The following is a 24,474-nucleotide window of genomic DNA, read 5'->3' on the forward strand; positions in this document are numbered from 1 at the left end:
CTCCAGAGCGCTCCTGTCTCGGGCCGTCATTGGTTCCCTCGGCACGAGCGCCCGGCCGCGCCCCCCGTCGCCTTGGCAACGAGCAAGCGGCACCGCGGGGGGAGCTGGGAAATGAGGTCCTAAAGGGACGGCGGAGGCTAAGTTGACGGAGGCAGCTGAGGCGGCCGGACTTCCGGCGTTGCCCTCGAGGTGCTCCTTCTGCCGCGGGGGTTCGGGACGGCTATCTCCAGAGCTGCGCGGCGGGCCGGTTTCCTTTAGAGGCCGCTCGGCGGAGGACTGGGGCGGGACCCCCGTCGCGCTGTGCACGCGCTGTGACTCCCGGGGCCGACCCCTCTTCCTGAGACGCGGCGTTGCCCCCGGCGGGACGGGCGCCGGAGGGTGTGGGCCTCCCACAGGGGCTTCCTGGTCCTTGGGCACATTTTCGCCCTAGCTTCGAAGGTTCCACGGCCGGCCGGAGGTTCCTGCGCCCAAAGCGGGGTGGCAGCTACGGAGTTCAGCCGAAGAGGCCGAAATTCGGCGCCTGCCGCGGCCATGCTCCGCCCACAGCTTCCTTTGGCCGGGGAGGCGCCGGTGAGTGGAAGGGGCCCCAGGCTTTGACAACCCCGGGCCCCACCCAGTGGGTCTGGGTTCTGAATGAGCTCCGGAGAAGCGGGGAAGGCTGTGGCGGCGGGTGAAGCAGAGGTGGAAGAGGGCCGGGGGTCTCGGAGGTCCGTGTGGGGTTTGGCCGGCTGAGGGCTGAAGCCAGGAACAGGTGCGGGCGGGGAGGTCTTCAGTACAGAGCGGAGGGGATGCTCTTCGCCATGAACCAGGAAGGGGCGGGATGGGATTGTGGTTGCTCTCAGGGGTGTCACTCTGGAGGCACCACGTGCAGAACGAGCATGTGAGGGATTCCAGTGAGTTGCCCATGGGGTGAACCGGTGAGATCGTGCGGGGGGTGTGGAGCTGTAACGTGCTGTGGTACCAAGACTTCCGTGCATGTCAGGCAGGACGGCAAACCGCACGGTCTGGGACCAAGTACTGGGACCTGAGAGAGAAGGGTGGTTGCCTCTGGGAGGTGATCTCCGAGACGTAGAGGGAATTGGCTGATAGGAGGTAGGGTGGGGCCTGTCGTCTGGCTGGGACACAGATGGTACCTGTCTGGTCACCAGCCTGCTGTTGCCGTGGGCAGGATGCAGAGTCCAGGAGTAACTGAGGAGAGGCACCAGTGGAACTGGGGCCCTGGCAGTCCTCCGAGATAAGGGTCCTAAGAGGAGGGAGGTAGAGGGTTTGCCTCGGGTGGGAATGGGGCTTTAGGGTTCAGAGGGAAAGAGGATGCCAGTGAGACATGTGGCAGGACCCCGAGACACTGATCAAGGGCATGGATGTGTTCCTTTGTCCATGTTTTGGTTGGCTCTTCCGCCCACTATTGACCCCTACGGCTCAGTTGAATCAATCATTACAGGGCTTGGTGACCTTTGAGGATGTGGCTGTGTATTTCTCCCGGGAGGAGTGGGGGCTCCTTAATCTGACCCAGAGGAGCCTGTACCGTGATGTGATGCTAGAGAACTTTGCACTTATTGGCTCGCTGGGTAAGTCTCTCACACTCTTCCCCGGCTGACTGACCACCTCTGCCTTTTCCCCATAGGAGGGTGTGTGCATCCTAAAGCCACACCACAGAGGCTGTTTCCTTCCCAAGTTCCCTGTGGTTGGTGCTATGGCTACTGGCCCTGGGCTGTGTGTTCTTCCTCTGCCTCCTTCTTAGCAGCCTTGTTAGCAGCCTCAACAGCTGTTGCCCTATAGCCTCCTGGAGTAGGGCTTGGGATGCAGGTATTTACAGTCTGCCCAACAAATTCCACTCAACCCTCCCTGTCTCTGTGACTCTGCTGAAGTCATGGCCCCTCTGTACTCGGTGTTGCCTTCCTTCAAAGGAGATTTTTATAGGCCTCTCCCTGGGCCAAACTTGAGCCATGAATTCGAATTAGTAGATCAATTTGGGGAGTATTGTTATCTTAATATCTTCCAATTCATGAACATGAGATATCGTTCCATTTATTCAGTCTTCTTTAACTTTTTTCAAGAGTGTTTTGTAGTTTTCAGCTTACGAGCCTAAATTTATTCCTAGGTATATTATTCCTTTTGATGCAATTTTAAGTGGAATTGTTGGCTTAATTTCATTTTAGATTTTTCAGTGCTAGTATATAAAAATACAGATTTTTGTATACTGATTTTTTTGTGTCCTATAGCCTTGATAAACTCATTTATTAGTTCTAATAGTTTTTTCAAAGTCATATTTCATTTTTTAATTATTAACATATAATGTATTATTTGTTTCAGGAGTACAGGTCTGTGATTCATCAGTCTTACACAATACACAGCGCTCACCACAACACATACCCTCCCCAATGTCCATCATGCAGCCACCCCATCCCTCCCACCCCCCTCTACTCCAGCAACCCTCAGTTTGTTTGCTGAGATTAAGAGTCTCTTATGGTTTGTTTCCCTCTCTGGTTTCTTCTTATTTCATTTTTTCCTCTCTCCCCTATGATCCTCTGCCTTGTTTCTCAAATTCCACATATCCGTGAGATTGTATGATAATTGTCTTTCTCTGATTAACTTATTTTGCTTAGCATAATACCCTCTAGTTCCATCCACATCGTTGCAAATGGTAAGATTTCATTTTTTGATGGCTGCATAATATTCCATTGTATATATAGACCACATCTTCTTTATCCATTCATCTGTCGATGGACATCTGGACTCTTTCCATAGTTTGACTATTGTGGACATTGCTGTTATAAACATTGGGGTGCAGGTGACCCTTCAGATCCCTACATTTGTATTACTGGTGTAAATACCCAGTAGTGCAATTGGTGTGTCATAGGGTAGCTCTATTTTCAACTTTTTGAGGAACCTCGATACTGTTTTCCAGAGTGGCTACACCAGCTTGCATTCCCACCAACAGCGTAGGAGGGTTCTCCTTTCTTTGAATCCTTGCCAACATCTGTCGTTTCCTGACTTGTTAATTTTAGCCATGCTGACTGGTGTGAGGTGGTATCTCACTGTGGTTTTGATTTGTATTTCCCTGATACCGAGTGATGTTGAGCACTATGTCTGTTGTCCATTTTGATGTCTTCTTTGGAGAAATGTCTGTTCATGTCTTCTGCCCATTACTTGTTTGCATTATTTTTTCCTTGGGTGTTGAGTTTGGTAAGTTATTTATAGATTTTGTGTACTAGCCCTTTTTCTGATATGTCATTTGCAAATATCTTCTCCCATTCTGCCAGCTGTCTTTTGGTTTTGTTGACTGTTGTCTTTGCTGTGCAAAAGCTTTTTATCTTGATGAAGTCCCAATAGTTCGTTTTTGCCCTTGCTTCCCTTGCCTTTGGTGATGTGTCCAGGAAGAAGTCACGCACCCGAGGTCGAAGAGGTTGCTGCCTGTGTTCTCCTCAAGGATTTTGATGGATTCCTGTCTCACATTTAGGTCTTTCATCAATTTTGAGTCTATTTTTGTGTGCGGTGTAAGGAAATGGTCCAGTTTCGTTCTTCCGCATGTGGCTGTCCAATTTTCCCAACACCATTTGTTGAAGAAACTCTTTTTTCCATTGGATATTAAGCTTTGTTGAAGATTAGTTGACCATAGAGTTGAGGGTCCATTTCTGGGCTCTCTATTCTGTTCCATTGATCTATGTGCCTGTTTTTGTGCCAGTACCATACTGTCTTGATGATTACGGCTTTGTAATAGAGCTGGAAATCCGGAATTGTGATGCCACCAGCTTTGGTTTTCTTTTTCAGTATTCCTCTGGCTATTTGGGGTCTTTTCTGGTTCCATACAAATTTTAGGATTATTTGTTTCATTTCTGTGAAAAAAAGTTGATGGTATTTTGATAGGGATTGCATTGAATGTGTAGATTGCTCTAGGTAGCATAGACATTTTCATTTTCACAATATTTGTTCTTCAAATCCATGAGCATGGAATGTTTTTCCATTTCTTTGTGTCTTCCTCAATTCCTTTCATGAGTATTCTATAGTTTTTTGAGTACAGATTCTTTGCCTCTTTGGTTAGACTTATTCCTAGGTATCTTATGGTTTTGGGTGCAATTGTAAATGGGATCGACTCCTTAATTTCTCTTTCTTCTGTCTTGGTGGTGGTGTATAGAAATGCAACTGATTTCTGTGCACTGATTTTATATCCTGCCACTTTATTGAATTCCTGTATGAGTTCTAGCAATTTGGGGGTGGAGTCTTTTGGGTTTTCCACATAAAGTATCATATCATCTGCAAAGATTGAGAGTCTGACTTCTTTGTTGACTCAGATGCCTTTTATTTCTTTTTGTTGTCTAGTTGCTGAGGCTAGGCCTTCTAATACTATGTTGAATAGCAGTGGTGATAGTAGACATCCCTGCCGTGTTCCTGACCATAGGGGGAAAGCTCTCAGTTTTTCCCCATTGAGAATGATCTTTGCTGTGGATTTTTCATAGATGGCTTTTATGATACTGAGGTATGTACCCTTTATTGCTACACTGTGAAGAGTTTTAATCAAGAAAGTATGCTGTATTTTGTCAAATGCTTTTACTGCATCTATTGAGAGGGTCATATGGTTCTTGTTCTTTCTTTTATTAATGTAGTGTATATCATTGATTGATTTGCTAATGTTGAACCAGCCTTGCACCCAGGAATAAATCCCACTTGCTTGTGGTGAATAATCCTTTTAATGTACTGTTGGATCCTATTGGCTAGTATTTTGGTGAGAATTTTTGCATCCATTTTCATCAGGGATATTGGTCTGTAACTCTCCTTTTGGTGGGGTCTTTGTCTGGTTTTGGGATCAAGGTAATGCTGGCCTCATAAAATGAGTTTGGAAGATTTCCTTCCATTTCTATTTTTTGGAACAATTTCAGAAGAATAGGTATTAATTCTTTAAATGTTTGGTAGAATTCCCTTGGGAAGCCATCTGGCCCTGAGCTCTTGTTTGTTGGGAGATTTTTTTTTTTTAAGGTTTTATTTATTCATGTGAGACAGAGAGAGAGAGAGAGAGAGAGAGAGAGCATGAGCAGGAGGAGAAGCAGAGGGAGAGGGAGAAGCAGGCTCCCCGCCGAGTTAGGAGCCCGATGTGGGGCTCGATCCCAGGACCTGAGCTGAAGGCAGACGCCTAACCATCTGAGCCACCCAGGCGCCCCTTTTGGGAGATTTTTGATTACTGCTTCAATTTCCTTGCTAGTTATGGGTTTGTTCAGGTTTTCTATTTCTTCCTGGTTCAGTTTTGGTAGCTTATATGTCTCTAGGAATGCATCCATTTCTTCCAGATTGTCTAATTTGTTGGCATATAGTTGCTCATAATATGTTCTTATAATTGTTTGTATTTCTTTGGTGTTGGTTTTGATCTCTCCTCTTTCATTCATGATTTTATTTATTTGGGTCCTTTCTCTTTTATTTTTGATAAGCCTGGCCAGGAGTTTATCAATCTTATTAATTCTTTCAAAGAACCAGCTCCTAGTTTTGTTGATCTGTTCTGTTCTTTTGGTTTCTGTTTCATTGATTTCTGCTCTGATCTTTATTATTTCTCTTCTCCTGCTAGGTTTAGGCTTTATTTGCTTTCCTTTCTCCAGCTCCTTTAGGTGTAGGGTTAGGTTTTGTATTTGAGATCTTTTTTATTTCTTGAGAAAGGCTTGCTATATACTTCCCTCTTAGGACCACCTTTGCTGCATCCCAAAGATTTTGAACAGTTGTGTTTTCATTTTCATTTGTTTCCATGAATTTTTAAAATTCTTCTTTAATTTCCTGGTTGACCCATTCATTCTTTAGTAGGATGCTCTTTATCCTCCATGTATTTGAGTTCTTTCCAACTTTCCTCTTGTGATTGAGTTTGAGTTTCAAAGCATTGTGATCTGAAAATATACAGGGAATGATCCCAATCTTTTTACCGGTTGAGACTTGATTTGTGACCCAGGATGTGATCTATTCTGGAGAATGTTCCATGTGCACTAGAGAAGAATGTGTATTCTGTAGCTTTGGGATGAATAGTTCTAATAGTTTTGTTTTGTTTTTTTGTGGACTCCTTGATACTTTCCATATACATGACATCATGTCATCTGCAAATACAGATATTTTTACCTCTTCCTTTGCTTAACTGGCCTGGCTAGAACCTTCAGTACTTACTGAATAGAATTGGTGAGAGTAGACTTCCTTGTCTTCTTCCCAGTCTTACGAGAAAAGCATTTAGTCTTTCAGTAGTAAGTATGATGTTAGCTGTAGAATTTTTGCAGTTGCCCTTTATAGGTGAGGAAATTCCCTTCTTTTCTTAGTTTGTTGAGTGCATTAATCATGAAAGATCATTAGATTTTGTCTAGTGCTTTCCCGTATCTATTGAAATGGTCATGTGATTTTTATCCTCTATTCTGTTAACATGGTATATTACCTTAATTGGTTTTCATATGTTCAATCTTGCATTACTAAGACAAATTCCACTCTGTCATAGTTTATAAACCTTTTATGTATTTCTGGATTTGGTTTACTAGTATTTTGTTGAGTTTTGCATCTATATTCATAAGAGTTATCAATGTATAGTTTTCTCATAATGTCTATATTTGGGTTGAGCATGAGGGTAATTTTGGCCTCAATGGATGAGTTGGGAAAGGTTCCCTTTTCTTCTGTTTTCTGGAAGAGCGTGTGAAGTATTTGTGCTAATTCTTTTTTTTTTTTTTAAGATTATTTATTTATTTATTTAACAGAAACACAGTGAGAGAGAGAGAACACAAGCAGGGGGAGTGGGAGAGGGAGAAGCAGGCCTCCCGCCGAGCAGGGAGCCCGATGCAGGGCTTGATCCCAGGAGCCTGGGATCACGACCTGAGCCGAAGGCAGACGCTTAACAACTGAGCCACCCAGGCACCCCATGTGCTAATTCTTATTTCAGTGTTAATATTCATCAGTGAAGAATCTTTTTGTTTGTTTGTTTTTTTCACTCCTGTGGTGGGAAGTTTTTTTGTTTTGTTTGTTTTTAAGTATAATTAGACTTTCTATTTCTTCTTGAGAGTCAATTTTGATAGTTTGTGTCTTTTTTAGTAATTTGTCCTTTTTTTTTGAGCTTTTATATTTGAGTTTATTGTTAACTTTTAAAACACTACTGTAGTTGAATATTAAAACAAAAACAATAGCAAGTAGTGAGATATGATTATAGTCCTTCACTCATTCACTACTGCATATAAAATGCCAGCAGTGTTATTCACTGGCTTTATTAAGAGGTCTGACACTGAACACCACCCCGGGATGATGTTCATCATCCTCATAGGCTTCCCCATTGTAATGGCGCCATCTTTCCTGATTTGGATCAAAGTCCACCAGTTCTACCTGGTCTGTTTCATCAATCTCTTCTACTTCCTTCCTCTCAGGTAGGAGTTTTTCCAGCAAAGAGAGTTTATCAGGAGAGAGAAAGCCATTCTCAGGAAAGTTCACCTTAAATTCGGTGATTAGGCTACCCTTCTCATATGGTCTACTATAAATTGGCATGCCTTCATGTAGCACACACTTGATATCTTCATGCTTGACAATTTGACCTGGGAGAGAGGTGATGACGATGGTTCGGTTGTCAAGAGTAGATATTGGCGGGGCGCCTGGGTGGCTCAGTCTGTTAAGCATCTGCCTTTGGCTCAGGTCCTGATCCCAGAGTCCTGGGATAGAGCCCCACATCGGGTTCCCTGCTCAGCGGGAAGCCTGCTTCTCCCTCTCCCGCTCCCCCTGCTTGTGTTCCCTCTCTCACTGTGTCTCTCTGTCAAATAAATAAATAAATAAAATCTTAAAAAAAAAAAAAGAGTAGATACTGGCTTTTGAAAGTCACACACTGCTTCAACCAGCTGTATGTCCATACACATGAAAAGGTCTTTTCCTTGCCGAGTAAAAGCAGCGTGGTCCTTCTGATATAAAATAATGATACCTCCTGGTTCCAGTCCTGGTTCTTGGTCTCCTTCTCCATGGAATGTTATCTTCTGGCCATCCTTCATGCCTTTGTCAATATGAACTTCTAGAATCTTCTTCTCTTGATTTGGGACTGATCCGTTCCCCATGGCCCTGGCACTCCATGCACACAGGTTGAATTTGCTGAACCATTCCAGGTCCTATCTGATGAATTCTTATTTGCATTCCAGTACCTCAGCAATTGGGACAACATTCGACTGCTCCTTTCTTACCACCTCGGCCTTCACATTTATTGCAAATCACTTTCTTTTGCAAAGCTAGTTTTCTTGTTGCACCATTATATACATCTTCTAAGGTTACTGAGAGCTGATGCACAACATTTTTACCTCTCCTTTATCTCTGCATCCTTCCTCCTCCTCCAAAAAACATATCAAAGATGCCCATGGGGGAGCCAAAGCCACCACCAGCTCCACCTTCTTTAATTGCCTGTTTTCCTCCTTTGTCATATGATTCCCTTTTCTTTGCATCAGAGAGTACTTCGTAAGCTTGAGAAATCTGTTTAAACTTTTCTCCTTCATTTGGATTCTTATCAGGGTGGTACTTCAAGGCCAGTTTCCTGTAGGCCTTTTTCAATTCCTCTTGGGTGGCATTGGGTTTGACCCCCAAAACATCATAGTAAGTGGTTTCTTTCACCATTTTCTACAGCCAGTGAGAGGGCCAAGGCCGGTGTGGGGGAGCAGGAAGGAGCACGTTGCTGGGCATAGCTCGGGCAGCCACCGCTCCTCTGCATCTCACCGAGCGTTCTGGAAAGTTCCCTGTAATTTGTCCATTTTATCTAAGTTACCTAATTTGTGGGCATATGTACAGTTGTTCATAGTATTTCCTTACAATCCTTTCTCTTAGTTAGTGATGTCCCCTTTTTCATTCCTGTTTTTAATAAATTGATTCTTCTATTTTTTTCTTGTCAGTCTACGTAGCAGTTTTTCAATTTTGTTGATCTTTTCAAAGATCCTAATTTTGGTTTTATTGATTCTCTTTTTCTAATCTCTATTTCATTTATCTCTGCTCGTTATCATTTCCTTCATTCTGCTAGCTTTGAGTTCAGTCGCTTTTCTTTTTCCTGTTTCTTGAGGCCTAAAGTTAGGCTATTGGTTTGAGATATTTTAAATATGGGTGTTGTGACATAATAAGAAATAAATATTTTGTCTTTATACCCAATTCCTAGCACAGGTCCTAAAACATTTGGAATCTCTGAAGTGGTAAGAGTGTCTTTTGTGTGCTAATGGAATGACTGGTGGGTGGGAGCTCCTAGATAGCTTCAGGATAGGAAGTGGCCACCAGAAACACCAGGGTATGATAGGAAGGTTGGATTTTGAGCTACCCCCACCCCCATCCTTCCAGTCCCCCAGTCTCCCCAGCCTCTGGGGAGAGTAGAGGGGCTGGAGACTGAAGCAATCACCAGTGGCCAATGATTTAACTAATTATACATCATAATGAAATCTCCATAGAAACTCCTAAATAACAGGGTTCAGAGAGCGTCTAGGTTGCTGGGAAAGTGCCACTGGAGGGCATGGGTGCCCTCTTACCCTCTGCTTCCTCATCCCCCACTCCCATCTCCACCCCTGGTATACTTTGCCCTTTGCATCTCTTCCATTGGGCTGTTCCTGAGTTGTATACTTTATAATAATCTGGTAATACTAAGTAAACTCTTTTCCTCAGTTCTGTGAGCCATTATAGGAAATTATTGAGCTTGAGAAGGGATCAATAATTGTGGGAATCCCTGATTTATAGCTAGTTGGTCAGAAGAATGGGAGTCTGGGACATCCAACTGTTGTCTGAAGTAGGGGCAGTCTTGTGAGACTGAGCCCTTAACCTGTGGGATCTGATGCTGATTCCAGGTAGTCAGTATCAGAATTTAATTGAATCCTTGGATGCCACGTTGGTGTCTGAGAGTTGAAGTGGTGTGGAACATCCACCCTACACCTTACCCACATTTGGTGTTATGAGTAGGGGCGCCTGGGTGGCTAGTCAGTTAAGCGTCTGCCTTTGGTTGAGGTCATGATCCCAGGGTCCTGGGATTGAGCTCCACGTCAGACTCCCTGCTCAGCATGGAGTCTGCTTCTCCCTCTCCCTTTCCCCCTGCTTTTGTTCTCTCTCTCAAATAAATAAACAAAATCTTAAAAAAAAAAAAAAGAAGAAGTGTTATGAGTAAAACAGCATGGAATTTTAGCTCTGATTTTCCCTCCAAGAACTGCTATGTCCCATTACTTGTGGTATGTTGTGTTTTCATTTTCATTCATCTCAAAGTTCTTTGTAGTTTTCTTTGTGGTTATTTAGATGTGTTTTACTTAAATTCCGTAAATTTGTGAGTTTCCCAAATTTCTTTCTGTTGTTGATTTCTGTTTTAATTCCTTTGTGGTCAGAGAATATACTTTGTGTTATTTCAGTCCTCTGAAATATATTGAGACCTCTTTTATGTCCTAGCAAATGGTCTGTTCTGGGGAATGTTCCATGTGCACGTGAGAGCGTGAGAATACATATTCTGCTGTTGTTATGTGGCAGGCTATATAGATGTCTGTTAAGTCTAGTTGGTTTCTAGTGTTAGTCAAGTGCTGTGTGCTTGTTTGTTCTCTGCCTAGTGGTTCTGTCCATTCTTGAAAGTTAGAAGTTGAAATCTCCAACTATTATTGTTTGTCTATCTTTTTACTTCATTTATGTCAGTTTACCTTCATGTAAGTTTCTTTCAAAATAAATTGTAGTGAAACACAACATGGGGTCTACCTGCTTAACAAATTTTTAAATGTGCAGAGGAGGTTTGTTTTCTAATACTCCGTTTCCTTCATGGTTGGCATGATGACATGAGCTTCCTGGTGGGGAGGAGGTGGGCAAGCCTTGGCTTGGGCTGGCCTCTTATTACCTTTCTCTCTCCTAGGATTTGCACCTTCAAGGTCCCATGTGGTTGCCCAGCTGGAGAGTGAAGAAGACCTCTGGATGCCCAACATGGTGGACTTGACACTGGGCAGCAGAGCAGAGGCCAGGAGGGGTCCTGGTCCTGGTGAGTAGGGCTAGGCGATGACTTGGTTTCACTGATGAGCTCACAGCATGCTGGGTGTCTGTGTGCACTGGCATTTTGGTGCTGAGGCCAGTGACCACACACTATTCCCACATTTCCTCTCCCTTCTGAACACACTGTGTGATCTTCCCATCCCTACCATGACTCTCAGGACCTATGTGTCCCTGGCCTCTGCCAGTGTAGAGCTGTCCACTGGTGACTTGAGATGTGTACATGCCCTTAAATAATACCTGAACACCAGCTACTCTGTTACAGTTGCCTTTTCATTGGAGCAAACACATCCTCTTCACAGTGCTTCCTGTCACCAGTGGCTGAGGCCCTGCTTGAAACCATTGCAAGGAGTGACTTGGAGATCCCACCTCTTCTCCCTGCATTGCTCCCATCTTGTGTCCTCACTCCCGCTGAGGTCTTTGCTATTCTGTGATCTGGCAGAGCCCTGTTCTGCTGGGCCAGCCCTTTCTCACCCAGACTTTTCCTAGGAGCCTCCTGGCAATTCTGTGGACTCCTTTTTGGTATGTCTGACATGTGTTTGTGATGAAGGTGCCTCCTCCCTCTAATCCAGCTCTCAGTAACTGGCTTTTCTCTGTTTCAGGTTGTCCATGTAGACTGGAGGATGAGGAAGCCTCTCCAGAGCAGATCAAGAGCTACAAAGTCTACCTATCAGAGAAGCCCCTTCTGTGTGGGGAGTCTGGAAAGGACGTCCCTACCACCTTAGGCCTCCTCCAGCACCAGGCCACCCACAGCAAGGAGAAGCTACACAAGAGCACCAAGCCTGGGGAGGCCTTCCAACCCAGCTCCAATTGCCAGCAGCAGCAGGGCCTCCACACCACACAGAAGGCCTTCAAGTGCAGTGACTGTGGGAAAGCCTTCCTGAAGGCTTTTGCACTCCTCGACCATCTGATAACTCACCCCAAAGAGAGACCCTTTAGATGCCTGAAAGGTGGAAATGCCCCCAAGGACAAATCCACCCATGTTAATTACCAAAAAATTCACACTGGAGAAACATCCCATGTGTGTAATGAGTGTGGAAAGGTCTTCAGTTATCCATCTAAACTGAGGAAGCACCAGAAGGTTCACACAGGCATAAAACCTTTCAAGTGTGATGAGTGTGGCAAAACCTTCAACCGTAAAGATGCACTTGTTCTGCACCAGAGAATTCACACTGGAGAAAGGCCTTATGAGTGCAGTGAATGTGGGAAAGCCTTCAGTGTTCTGTCTACTCTCATTCGGCACCGGAAAGTTCACATTGGAGAAAGGCCCTATGAGTGCAGGGAATGTGGGAAGTTCTTTAAATACAACCATAGCTTCATTCTTCACCAGAGAGTTCACACTGGAGAAAGGCCTTATGAGTGCAAGCAATGTGGGAAAACTTATGTGACCCGCTCTGGCCTGTATCAGCACTGGAAAGTTCACACTGGAGAACGGCCCTATGAGTGCAGCCTGTGTGGGAAGACCTTTACCACCAGGTCCTACCGCAATCGGCACCAGCAGTTCCACACTGAAGAGAGATCCTATGAATGTACAGAATGTGGGAAAGCCTTCAAACACAGTTCTACCCTCCTTCAGCACAAGAAAGTCCACACTGGAGAAAGGCCATAAGAAGACGGGATGTTGGAAAGCCTGTAGCCAGGGCTGGGCACCTTGTTCAACATGAAAGCCCTCACTCCAGAAAGGAGATTGAGGAGCGTAGCCATTTGAGAGCTAAACCTAGCATACCCCAATATGTGCCCTGGGGCGGCAGGCGTGTAGGAAGCTTTCAGGAGCTAGGTTGCACTCCAACCTGCCGAGGTTGTTGGCAGTGTTAAGTCACTGCTGGTTTCTGTGATAGAAGCCATCCTACTTCCTCCACCTGGCAGGTGCTCAAGATGTGCATCATTCATCTCAACGTGCTCTGGAACAGCAGACCTCCTTAGTCCCCACTCTGTACAGGAAAGAATTATGAGTGGTAAACCCAGAATGGGCCTCATTCCCCCCCTCCAACTGGTTTAGGTATGTCTGTGACCAGGCTCTGGTCAAGAGTAGCTGAGCTGTGTCTACCGGGGGCTTCTAGAGAAAGTTAATCATTTCCATGGACACGGTTGACACTACACATGGTACCTGTTATGGATTTACCCACCCCTGGAACTGACTGTCTCACACGTCCCTGGAATGTATGGTAATAAAAGCTTTATTGTTTAAGCCACTTTTAATATTGGGCATTCTGATCACTGTGTGTGGAGGGATTGAGAACAAAACTGGGCTCCTGAAGAGAGGGACTGGCTTCTGTGGGGAGGGGTCCCTGACTTTTGTTGCCTTACTGGGGATAGCAGGATGTTCATCTCATGGCCATTACCCTGGTCCCAAAATGAAGACCCTGCAGTCCTGGGATGTGGCCAGGGCCCCTGGCATCTGTGCACACCATGGCCTCCATTGTTTTTGCTGCCAAGGGAGAGAAGTGGTTGAATGAACATATGTATTCATATCCTTTGTTTTTTGGGGTCTTTTGATTTTAAAAATTTTGGAAACTAATTTCCCAAAAGTTCAATAAGATACCAGTTCAGCAAAACTTGTGTGTTGTTTGTAGATGTGTCCCTGGTCCAAAAATTATGTTTCCTGTCAAGAAGAGAACTTGGAGGCATGTTTAGAGAGAGAACTGTGACCCTAGACTTGAGGGGTTTTGAACCACAGTGCTCAGCCAGTATCATGTGTTGGGGTTGGAAACCACTGCTGCCTTCTGTAACTGGTTCTTCTCCCTGATCCCCCACCCTCCCCCCCACAATGGTGGGAGAGGTGACGACCACACAGGGTAGAAACCCCGGGCAGGCTTAAAAAGTCAGGGAACTTGTGTGCCTTGGTGGCTCAGTCAGTTAAGTGTCTGACTATGTATATTTGCTTATTTAGACATTTCATATAAATGGAATCACACAGTATGTGTTTTTCTGTGAATGGCTTTCACTTAGCATAATATATTTTTTGAGGTTCATCTTTGTTGTAGCACATATCAGGACTTCATTCCTTTTTATGGCCAAATAATATTCTATTGTGTAGATATACCACAGTTTGTTTATTCATTCATCAGTTGATTGGGCATTTGTCTTTTTTTTTTTTTAAGATTTTATTTATTTATTTGACAGAGAGAGACACAGCGAGAAAGGAAACACAAGCAGGGGGAGTGGGTGAGAGGAAGAAGCAGGCTTCCGCGGAGCAGAGAGCCTGATGCAGGGCTCGATCCCAGGACCCTGGGACCATGACCTGAGCCGAAGGCAGACACTTAATGGCTGAGTCACCCAGGCGCCCCTGGGCATTTGTCTTGTTTCCACTTTTTGGGTCTCATGAAAAATGTTGCTATGAATATTCAAGTACAGGTTTTTGTGTAAGTATGTCTTCATTTCTTTTGGGTAGATAAATAGAAATGGAATTGCCAAACTGTTTTCCAGATTGGCAGCACCATTTTATACTTCCACAGCAGTGTATGAGTATTCCAATTTTTCTACTTCCTTATCAACACTTACTATTTCTGTTTTCCCATAGATACTCTAGTGGGTGTGAAGTGGTATCTCACTGCAGTTTTGATTTGCATTTCTTTAACAACCGATGATGTTGAGCAACTTTTCATGTGCTTATTGGCTGTGTGTGTGTGTGTAGCAGAGGCCTGGCCTCAGGCCAAAGGTTCAGGCATCAAAGAGAAGAGAGAAACTGACACCAACTTGGAGAGAAAAATGCAGCAGAATTGGAGGAGTGGCAAAGTGGGGAAAGGTTGAGAAGACAGTGGAGAGTGTCCCTCATGGGGGAGGTCACAGGCCAAGGTCCAAGTGCAGGGAACTACTGTTGGATGCAACTCAGAGAGCTATCATTAGTGAGGGCAGAATGGTCAGTGTCAGTATAAAAACTGCATCAAAAACCTGTAGGCACTGGCCTGCTGCACTGATTGAGCTGAAAGTGTTGGAACTACTGAGCCCCACAAAGGCTGGTATTCAGAACAGCTCAAAGGTCAGAGTCCTGAGACCTTTGCCTGGAGTGTTCTGGCATCGCTGCTAAACATCTTCCTTCCCCAACAGACTTGTTGCTGTGTACTGAGCCCCAGTGGAAGACCATGCCTATTCAAGGAAAGCACAGAAGATTCTTCAGCCATGAGCTGGGGGCCATTTAATGAGATCTAACCAGCCATCCATACTGTACAAAGAATTGAGCTGTGATGACCAGTGTCTATCCTACCCCATTTGCTTAGAAGGCTTGATCCTCACGTGGCTCAGGTGGCCTTTAACTCTGATCCCACATGAGTCCTCCATGTTGGTAAAAGACATTACATCCAGGAAGGGAGGCCTGAGCAGGGTGGGGGATTCCCCCAAACATCTCATTGTGCTAGGGAGTACTTGAGCAGCCCTGCTGTAATCTTTGATTACTGCAAGCCCATCTTGGGTTCCACCTCTAATGTGGCTATCATTCCTTGTCTCTGCTGGGCTTTTGGGAAAAGTCATCCTGAGAAGAGGTGGCAGTAGCACTGCCTTCCCACCCACCATGCAGTATGGATGGACACTGCACACCGAAGCCTCTCATGTCAGAAAATTCTTGGTCTTTCTTCCCACAGGTCTCATGGAAGGGCCCAGGGGAACATATATGGCCCACCCACAGGTTTTGGTAAACTGCTTTTGTACTGTACAAAATATTTTTTGAAACGGCTTCTAACATAAAATCAAAAGCCACATAAAAATCTGAATATCTGGCTCTTCCCAGACAGCCAAGAAATCCGGGAAACCCATATTAACTCCACCATGTTGTCTCCCCACCCTTTAAAAAGGACAGACTTCCTTGGTGGCTACCAGAAGTGGAGTAATGAATGCCATGGCTATGCAATTCTCTCAAACTCTGGTACTCACATAAACCATTCTCCTGACCATGAGCTCCATCCTCTTGATGATGAGGTTCCTGTGTGGTGACAGACATGAGGTGAATAGGTCAGGGAGAATACAGGAATTCATAAAACATTTTTTTGGATTTCCATTATGAGTGATATTCAGGTCTGCACGTCTTGAGTTCTTCACTCTTATCTCACTTGGCCAGAGTCACCTGGAAGGTTTTTTTCTTTATAAAGATTTTATTTTTAAGTAATCTCTGTATCCAACTTGGGGCTCAATCTCACAACCTCAAGATCAAGAGTTGCATGCTCTACCAACTGAGCCAGCCAGGCACCCCAATCTGAAAGTTTTTGATGTACCTTTAGAATAGCCAAGTTCCCTTTAGTTTACCAGTCTGCTCCAAACCCAATGTTTCTGGCTCCCAGATGGCCCCTGTACATCTCAGATTAAGTTTACTTGCCTTACCCTGCAGAGCCTCAGCTAATGGAGAACTGTGGTGCTCCTTTGTCTGTCCCTAATGGCAGTGCTGTAATTTCCTCCCAACTCCCTCTTACCTCACACCCATTGTTTCTCTATCCACTGGGCCTCTACCCGCCTCCTAGGGTCTTATCTCCTTATTAGGAACCAGAAGACAGCTCCTCAGATGGGGAAACCCAGACATCTCTCTGGGAACTAGGGACCTGCCTCCTAATTCAACAGACCATTCATGTTGCAGACTAGCATCCTCCTTCTTCAGGGTGAGCTCTGGGCCTTCAGATGACTCTGAAACACAGGCCACTATGTTCACTTTATGAGCCCTTCAGGTGCACTGCAAACCCTAACCCTATGTTCTTTCTATACCCCGAGGTAGATGTTGTTAGGTGCCCTGTCTCAGCCATCCCTCACCGTACCCACTTCTTTTTTCAACCTACCCCACCAAAACCCCCAAGATTAAAGGTGACCTGAGGGATGCCTGGGTGGCTCAGTTGGTTAAGCATCTGCCTTCAGCTCAGGTCATGATCGCAGGGTCCTGTGATCCAGCCCCACGTTAGGCTCTCTGTTCAGCAAGGAGCCTGCTTCTCCCTCTCCCTCTGCCTGCTGCGCCCCCTGCTTGTGCTCTCTCTCTGTGTCAGATAAATAAAATCTAAAATAAATAAATAAAGGTGTCTTGATCAGGGCACCTGGGTAGCTCACTTAGTTAAGCATCTGACTCTTGATGTCAGCTCAGGTCATGATCTCAGGGTTGTGATCCTGAGCCCTGGGTCAGGCTCCACGCTGGGCATGGAGACTGCTTAGTATTCTCTCTCTCCTTCTGCCCCTTCCATCCCTCTCTAAAAAAAAAAAAAAAAAAAAAAAAAAAGACTTGATTACTAAGGTCTTTATTATCATGCAGAATAGAGAACACCAAGATAAGTGGTTCCAGGGGAGGGTGATGTGTGAGCTCATTGGATACATAATTGGGGTTACATGCAGACAAGACAACATCCATGAGGAACGTGTATCTGAGAAGCCCAAACTGGACATCCCGCAAGGCCCCTTGACCAGCATGGGGTTAGTTCACTTCCTAACCATTTAAGAGGCAATGGGAATTAAGCCATTCTAGTGGGCCCAGGACAATCCTGTTTCCCTCCAGGAAAGGGGAAGGGAGGCACAAGGAGCTGTTTTCTCCCTACATATGTAGATGACTGCTGAAAATATTTGGATCCAGGCAGGCTGGAAAGGGCTTTATGCTCCAGAGGGGAGAGAGCTCAGCCCTGGGCTGCTCAGAAAGGGCAGACCACCTTCTGAAGCCTTCTCCACACTAGTGGTACATTCAGGTAACTTCTCTGTGGGTATTCTGCATGAAGTTTGACTTGGCTGAAGATCTTCTCAGAAGGACCATCTCTATAAGGCTACATTCAGGTATGAATCCTTTTATGCTGAGCAAGATTGCAGAGGCGGCTGAAGATTTTCCCACAGTGGTCACACTCGTAAGTCCTTTCTCTGGTGTGAACTATCTGGTGTCGAACAAGTGTAGATCTTTCACTAAAGGCTTTCCCACATTGGCTGCACTCATAGGGCCTTTCTTGTGTGTGAACTCTCTGGTGACGAACCAGGTGAGAGTTATTGCTAAAGGCTCTCCCACATTCACTGCATTCATAAGGCCTTTCTCCAGTGTGAACTCTCCAGTGATAAACAAGGCTGGACTTCCGGCTAAAGAATTTCCCACATTCGCTGCACTCATAAGGTCTTTCTCCAGTGTGAACCTTCTGATGTTTAATGAGAATGGAGTTCTGGCTAAAGAATTTCCCGCATTCACTGCACTCATAAGGCCTTTCTCTTGTGTGAACTCTCCAGTGCTCAATGAGACTGGAACTGTGTGCAAAGGCTTTCCCACATTCACTGCACTCATAAGGCCTTTCCCCGGTATGAATTCTCCAGTGCTGAATCAGGCTGGAGCTGCGGCTGAAGGCCTTTCTACATTCACTGCATTCATAAGGCCTTTGCCCAGTATGTACTTTCTGGTGCTGAATGAGGGTGGAGCTATTGCCGAAGGCTTTCCCACATTCGGTGCACTCAAAAGGCCGTTCTCCAGTGTGAACTTTCTGATGTCGAAGGAGGTGGGAGCTTTGGCTGAAGTCTCTTCCACATTCACTGCACTCAAAAGGCCGTTCTCCAGTGTGAACTTTCTGGTGCTGAGCAAGGTTGGAGTTATTGTTAAAAGCTCTTCCACACTTACTGCACTCATAAGGCCTTTCTCCAGTGTGAACTCTCCAGTGCTGAATGAGGGCAGAGCTGCGGCTGAAGGCTTTACCACATTGATTGCACTCATAAGGTCTCACTTGAGTGTGAACTTTCTGGTGCCGAAGGAAATTGGAGCTTTGGCTGAAGGCTCTTCCACATTTGCTGCACTCAAAAGGTCTTTCTCCAGTGTGAACTTTCTCATGCCGAGTGAGGTGTGACCTGTTATTAAAAGCTTTCCCGCATTCACTGCACTCATAAGGCCTTTCTCCTGTGTGAATTCTCTGGTGATGAACAAGCGTGAGTTTGTGGTTGAAGGTTTTCCGACAATCACTGCACTCATAATGTTTTACTCCAGTGTGAAATTTCTGGTGCTTCCTCAGTTTAGAAGGGTGAGTGAAGGTCTTCCCACATGCTTTACACACATGGCATGTTTCTCGATCATGACATCTTTGGAGATTAACAAGGGTTGATTTCTCCTCTAAGGAATTTCCAACTGTTGGGCATCTAAAGGGTGTCTCTTTAGAGTGAGTTCTCAGGTGGTTGAGGAGGCTGGAGGTCTTCTGAAAGGCTTTTCCACAGTTGCTGCACTTAAATAGCTTCTGTGTGGTATGGACTTTTGTGAGCTGCTCAAGATTAGAGCTGTGTGAAAAGGTCTCCCTGCACTCTGTGCTCCTTTGTGGCTTCCTGCTGCTGTCAATGGCTGGGTGCTGGAAGAGGTCATGGCTGTCCAAGGCATCCTTACCACCTTCCCCACAAGTGAAGAGCTTCTCTGATAGGCGGACTGTAAGATTTTCCACAAATGAATCCTCGTCCTTGTCCCATCTGAAGGGCTTTTCTCCACTGAGCTCCTTCTGGTGCTGGCGAAGGTTTGCACTGAACCAAAATTCTCTTCCACATGTTCCACATGTGTAGAGGGTCTCCTCAGGATATATTCTCTGATGTTCATTCAGGTGCAAAATGTCTTTCAAGAATGGGCCACACATAGCACAGGTGTCAGCCTTCTGGGTGGAAGGGTTTGCACTGGGGATCCTGACCTGTGACATCCCTTCTACAGAAGTATTCTGCTTGGAATGGGCCCCCTCATCTTCCACTCCATGCCAACAACCTGAAAGCAGAGAAGTTTCTGGCAAACTGAGTGTTCTACTTGGTGGAAAGGGTGACTTCATTAGAAATGTGTGGCTGACATATACAGGAATGGGTCCAAGGGATGGTGACAGGCCAAGGGCCCAGAATAAGAGTGAAGAGCCTACTGTGCAGGACAGGGCCTAGCCAAGCTACAGAATAAAGGAGGCCTTACTAAAGGCAAGGACAAAGAGAAGGACAAGGAGGTGTGTGTATGTGTGTGCGTGTGTGTGCACGCACACCAATACGCACATGAAAAGTTGCTCAACATCATCAGTCATTAAAGAAATGCAAATCAAAACTACAATGAGATACCACTTTACACCCACTAGGGTATCTATGGGAAAACAGACAATAGTAAGTGTTGATAAGGAAGTAGAAAAATTGGAATACTCATACACTGCTGTGGAAATACAGAATGGTGCTGCCAATCTGGAAAACAGTTTGGCAATTCCATTTCTATTTATTTACCCAAAAGAAATGAAAACATACTTATGCAAAAACCTGTACTTGTATATTCATAACAACATTTTTCATAACACCCAAAAATGGAAACAAGACAAATGCCCAATCAACCCATGAATGAATAAACAAACTGTGGTATATCTACACAATAGAATATTATGTGGCCGTAAAAAGGAATGAAGTCCTGATATGAGCTACAACATGGATAAACCTCAAATATATGATGCTAAATGAAAGCGATTCACAGAAAAACATATACTGTGTGATTCCATTTATATGAAAGGTCTAAATAAGCAAATATACATAGTCATAAAGTATATTAGCAATTGCCTAAGGCTAAGGGAGAAGGGATGAGGGAGGATGGGGAGTGACTGTTAATGGGCACAGTTTCTCTTTAGGTGATAAAAATGTTCTAAAATTAGATTATGCTGGGGCGCCTGGGTGGCTCAGTCATTAAGCATCTGCCTTCGGCTCAGGTCATGATCCCAGGGTCCTGGGATCGAACCCTGCATCAGACTCCCTGCTCTGCGGGAAGCCTGCTTCTCCCTCTCCCACTCCCCCTACTTGTGTTCCCTCTTTCTCGCTACGTCTCTCTCTGTCAAATAAATAAATAAAATCTTTAAAAAGTAATAATAAAACTAGATTATGGTAATATTTATACAACTGTGCAAATACACTAAAAATCACTGAATTATACACTTTAAAGTATGAACTTTGTGGTATACTCAATAAAATTATTTTTTTAAAAAAAGTCTCATGGGAGAAGGGACAGAATCTAGGCATGGCCCCATAATGGGTCACCCAGCCATGAACTGGTCAAGCTTAGTGGGATCCGTCAGGCAGATGATAGGTGCCTGATCCCCAACCTCTGCTCCCCAAGGCCCCTGGGCAACAGCTATTGGGACTATTCATGAGGCTGTTGAGAGACATGGAGAATGCACACAGCCCAGTCCCAGCACCCACAACACCTATAACAGGAAACCTGGTAAGAACCAGTGCCTGGGGTTCAGCTTTGGGATGAACAGAAAACTTTCTATGGGAAGAAGGCAAAAGGGCAGAAGCTGGTCACCATGCTGGGGTGGGGCAGAAAGGCCTTACCAAGTGAGGTCATGAGCTCAAAGTTCTCCAGCATCACATTGTGGTACAGGTGCCTCTGGCTTGCATCAAGAAGCCCCCACTCCTCCTTGGAAAAATACACAGCCACATCTTCAAAGGTCACTGGGCTCTGTGATGACGAGACAGCTAAGCCAGGGGGCCAACAGATGGGCTGAAAAACAAACAAAATAGTTAAATGGAGTCATCCAGGCCCTTGATGTATGGCTCAGAGTTCTGCTACACCTACCACTGGCACCCTCTTCTTGTGACCACCTCAGTCCATCCTTCCCTCACTCACCTGCAGCTCCTCCTCCTCCTCAGGCCCCCATCTCAGAGGAGATAAGAGGCCCTGGCACCACTGGGGTCCCTCTCTCCTTGTAGCCCCACTCCTGGTCACTGTATCCAAGCCAACACAATCCAGAGGAACAAAAAGCAGGTGGGCAGACAGATGCTGTCTGAGCTCTGGGCTGGCCAGGAACCACTCCCCACACTAAACAAGCTCTCTTATGTCGTGTTTCTTGCCTCTCCAGATCACACCTCCCAAGTATAAAAAAATTCAGACTCTCTTTTCTCCCTTAAGCCTCTAGTACCAGGGCCCTGAGCACACTGGTTCACATTCCCTTACCTTGTACATGTCACTCTTCCGACTATACCATCATCATATCTACCCCCCAGTCCCCACCCCTCTCCCTGTCCACACCACAGGCATCTCCCTAGTCTCTATGACCCACTATGCACATGGCCTATCCCACAAAGGCAACCAGGATCCAACACTGAGCCTGGCTTGCCCCACATCTCCAAAACCACAACTGCCAGAAACAACCTTCACTTCTAGTTAATGCCTCCCCTCCTAGCCTTGCTGCTTCAGCCTTCAGTTCTCCAGAACCATGAGTAGATCTTCAACACCACTGCCCTCTTCCACCCCCACCCTTATACATGCCATCCCCTCACCAGTCATAGCTGTTCTCACTCCTCCTACTAGACAAATGCCAGATCTACTGCCCCCCACCGTTGGCTTGGGGGCTCTTAGCTTAGACTGACCCTTTCTACCCCTGATTATTCTCCAGCCTGACACCCACTCCCTCCCCCACCCCAGTCCCCAAGGAGGATGGCCACAAAAACCTGGTGAGCTACAGAGAGGTAAACCGGTCTCACCTCAGGCCCCACTGTCATCCTATTTCTGTTACTTTCATGCTTCATTTTGTCATCCCAGGTCTAATCTCTGGTCAGAGGCTTGATCACCATTCTGGTCAACCCACAGCCACACATAATGTCCACACACAAGTCTTCATCCCTTGGATGTCTCCAGCCTGGACTTGATATAAAGCATACTTGGTACCTCAATTTGGCCGTCTGTAGGATACACCAAATAAAATATGGCCAAAACCCAAATCTTTACCTTCCCCCTGATATCTACTCACTCTAACTTCCACATCTGAAAAACCTGAGTCCAACCCTCATATCTCACTGCTTCGTATCAGGAAATCTAGTCCACCCTAGTTAAAAAGTTCAAGAGCCAACAATTTCTCCTACTTCCACCTTTGGTCCAAAAGCACATACACCTGAACTATTCCAGTCACTCCACTGAGGGGTCTTCCCGCCTCCAACCTCACCTCTACCGCCCCCTGACCAAATCTGTTCTCCACTCGGCATCCAGAGGGAGTTTATTAAGACCTGAGTCACTGTCTCGCTGTGTCTCTCTCTGTCAAATAAACAAATAAAATCTTTTAAAAAATAAATTAATTAATTAATTAAAAAAAAAAAGACATGAGTCAGATCACCTTCCTTCTCTGCTCTAAGCTTTCCACACTCCCACCACACTCAGAATAGAGACCCAGCTCCTCAGCTTGCCATTCCAGACCAGTATCTGTCCCCTGCTGTCTATGTCCACCAGACAAAATACAGACCTGCAGTTCCCTGAACTCTTTCGTCTTACACTCACCTCCAAGAAACTTGCACATGCTGGTCCCTGTGCTTGGGACACCCTTCCAGACCTTATCCCCTAGGATTCCGGAAATGTGAATGTTAGGGGGAGGTCATCAAGAGGATGTGACTGTCAGCTGACCCATGTCTGAGCTGGACCTGGGCAATGGGAGGCTTGTCATCACCTCCAGTCCTCGGAATGCGTATTCTTCCCCACTCCCAGAAACTCCCCCCAGGGACATAGCCTTGAGATTGTGATGCGGTGCTGAAACCATCCGGATGATGAAGGTGACTGAACCAAGTTAAGGTCTCTGTATAAACTTCGGATTCGGTGGGCTGATGTGGGGTCTACTCTTCTGCGGCTGTCCGAGGCAAGCTTGCTGTGCACCTGCCCTTGCTTATTAAACCTGCCACCTACTAATCTGGAGAGACCTGCCTCTTCGCTTTCTCCCTGCCCTCCACCTACGGGGTCGCTGTCAGGTTACACCAGGGGAGCTCCCGAGGAGGTTGCCAACTGACGGCGAACCCCTCCATATAACCTCCGGCCTGGGTTCCGGACGCTAGGAGAAGTGACTCTCTGGGCTCCAGACCCGAGTGTAGGTGACGAGTCCCGCACAGGGGCTCCAGAGTCAGGACAGGGATCCCAGCGGGCCAGGGGCTGCGGCACCCTCCACTCACCTGCCCCGGGTCCATCAGCGACGCTGCTGGCCTGCTCAGTCTGCGGGTTGGGCGGGACCGTGCGAGGCGGCGACAGCGACAAACAGCGAGGGCTCAACCAAACCCCCAGACCCGCACTGCCCGGGGTGGCCGCGGGCTGACGGCCACACTAAGGGCCTCAGTCTTCCCCAGTATGGAATGCACCGAAGGACTGGGAGCTGCATCCCGGGGCCGCGGGACGAAGGCGGTGTGTGGTGGCTCGCTGCTTCCGTTCTACATCTGGGGAAACCGAGGCTCAGGAAGAAGGAGCCATTAGCGGAGGGGGGCAAGTGCGTGCGGCGATGCGGTGACGGTCCCGGCACTTCCCCGCCCGCATCTCCGGGTCCCAGCGGCCACCTGCCAAGCAACCCACCCACCGCGAAGTGAAGAGGGCAATGGCGACGCGGAAGTCCCGCCCCATCCTCTGCCGCTCACGCAGAAACGCCCAGACTCTGAGCAAGCGGCGGCTCGAGGCCCGCAGCGCACACGACACTAGGCCCCTGAGCCAGTCGCGGTGCCACTGGGTCGTCGCCTAGGTGCTCAGGACTCGCGCCCGCCGCGTCGCAAACTACACTACCCAGAAAGCCCTTCACCGAGGGTGCGCTCGGCGTATCCCGGGAAGCGCCCGGGGGAGGGGCGTTTCCGAGCGCGCCGGCTGGACTCTGGCCAATGATG

General features: G+C 46.4%; 2 protein-coding genes and 1 pseudogene across 5 annotated transcripts; 1 reads left to right on the forward strand and 2 right to left on the reverse strand.

Annotated features, from left to right (window-relative positions):
* The first annotated feature begins 148 nt into the window (after positions 1 to 148).
* ZNF584 (zinc finger protein 584) lies at positions 149 to 13,149 on the forward strand. 2 transcript variants are annotated; one of them, XM_025848949.1, is made up of 4 exons: positions 149 to 570; positions 1,442 to 1,568; positions 10,820 to 10,942; positions 11,553 to 13,149. In XM_025848949.1, exons 1-4 carry the CDS (start codon positions 532 to 534, stop codon positions 12,557 to 12,559), a joined length of 1,296 nt encoding a protein of 431 aa, XP_025704734.1. In that variant the 5' UTR covers positions 149 to 531; the 3' UTR covers positions 12,560 to 13,149. The 2 variants fall into 2 exon arrangements, with proteins under 2 accessions (XP_025704734.1, XP_025704735.1); XM_025848950.1 differs by lacking the exon at positions 1,442 to 1,568 and having other exon boundaries at positions 150 to 570.
* On the reverse strand, positions 6,020 to 9,287 carry LOC141371786 (dnaJ homolog subfamily A member 1-like; annotated as a pseudogene).
* A 3,988-nt stretch (positions 13,150 to 17,137) lies between the features above and the next one.
* Positions 17,138 to 24,377, reverse strand: ZNF132 (zinc finger protein 132). 3 transcript variants are annotated; one of them, XM_025848894.2, is made up of 4 exons: positions 23,782 to 24,377; positions 23,123 to 23,182; positions 21,184 to 21,352; positions 17,138 to 19,603 (listed from the first exon to the last, which is right to left on the reverse strand). In XM_025848894.2, the coding sequence occupies exons 1-4, from the start codon at positions 23,794 to 23,796 to the stop codon at positions 17,673 to 17,675; spliced, it is 2,175 nt and encodes a 724-aa protein (XP_025704679.1). In that variant the 5' UTR covers positions 23,797 to 24,377; the 3' UTR covers positions 17,138 to 17,672. The 3 variants fall into 3 exon arrangements, with proteins under 3 accessions (XP_025704679.1, XP_025704680.1, XP_025704681.1); XM_025848895.2 differs by lacking the exon at positions 23,782 to 24,377 and adding an exon at positions 22,336 to 22,533 and having other exon boundaries at positions 23,123 to 23,173; XM_025848896.2 differs by lacking the exon at positions 23,123 to 23,182 and having other exon boundaries at positions 23,782 to 24,376.
* Positions 24,378 to 24,474: the final 97 nt, after the last annotated feature.

The sequence above is a fragment of the Callorhinus ursinus genome, unplaced genomic scaffold (assembly GCF_003265705.2).
Source record: "Callorhinus ursinus isolate GAN/ISIS: 27379988/994484 unplaced genomic scaffold, GSC_fseal_2.0 scaffold100, whole genome shotgun sequence".
Taxonomy (NCBI): domain Eukaryota; kingdom Metazoa; phylum Chordata; class Mammalia; order Carnivora; family Otariidae; genus Callorhinus; species Callorhinus ursinus.

Bases quoted from the DNA above. Each gene is read 5' to 3' on its own strand.
- ZNF584 (XM_025848949.1), top strand. From the start codon at position 532: ATGCTCCGCCCACAGCTTCCTTTGGCCGGGGAGGCGCCG. The intron at 1,569-10,819 runs GTAAGTCTCTCA...TCTCTCTCCTAG, and splicing joins TGCACTTATTGGCTCGCTGG to GATTTGCACCTTCAAGGTCC. The intron at 10,943-11,552 runs GTGAGTAGGGCT...TCTCTGTTTCAG, and splicing joins CAGGAGGGGTCCTGGTCCTG to GTTGTCCATGTAGACTGGAG.
- ZNF132 (XM_025848894.2), bottom strand. The intron at 21,353-23,122 runs GTGAGTGTAAGA...TTTGTTTTTCAG, and splicing joins CATGTGCAAGTTTCTTGGAG to CCCATCTGTTGGCCCCCTGG. The intron at 19,604-21,183 runs GTAAGGCCTTTC...CTCTGCTTTCAG, and splicing joins TGAGCTCATGACCTCACTTG to GTTGTTGGCATGGAGTGGAA.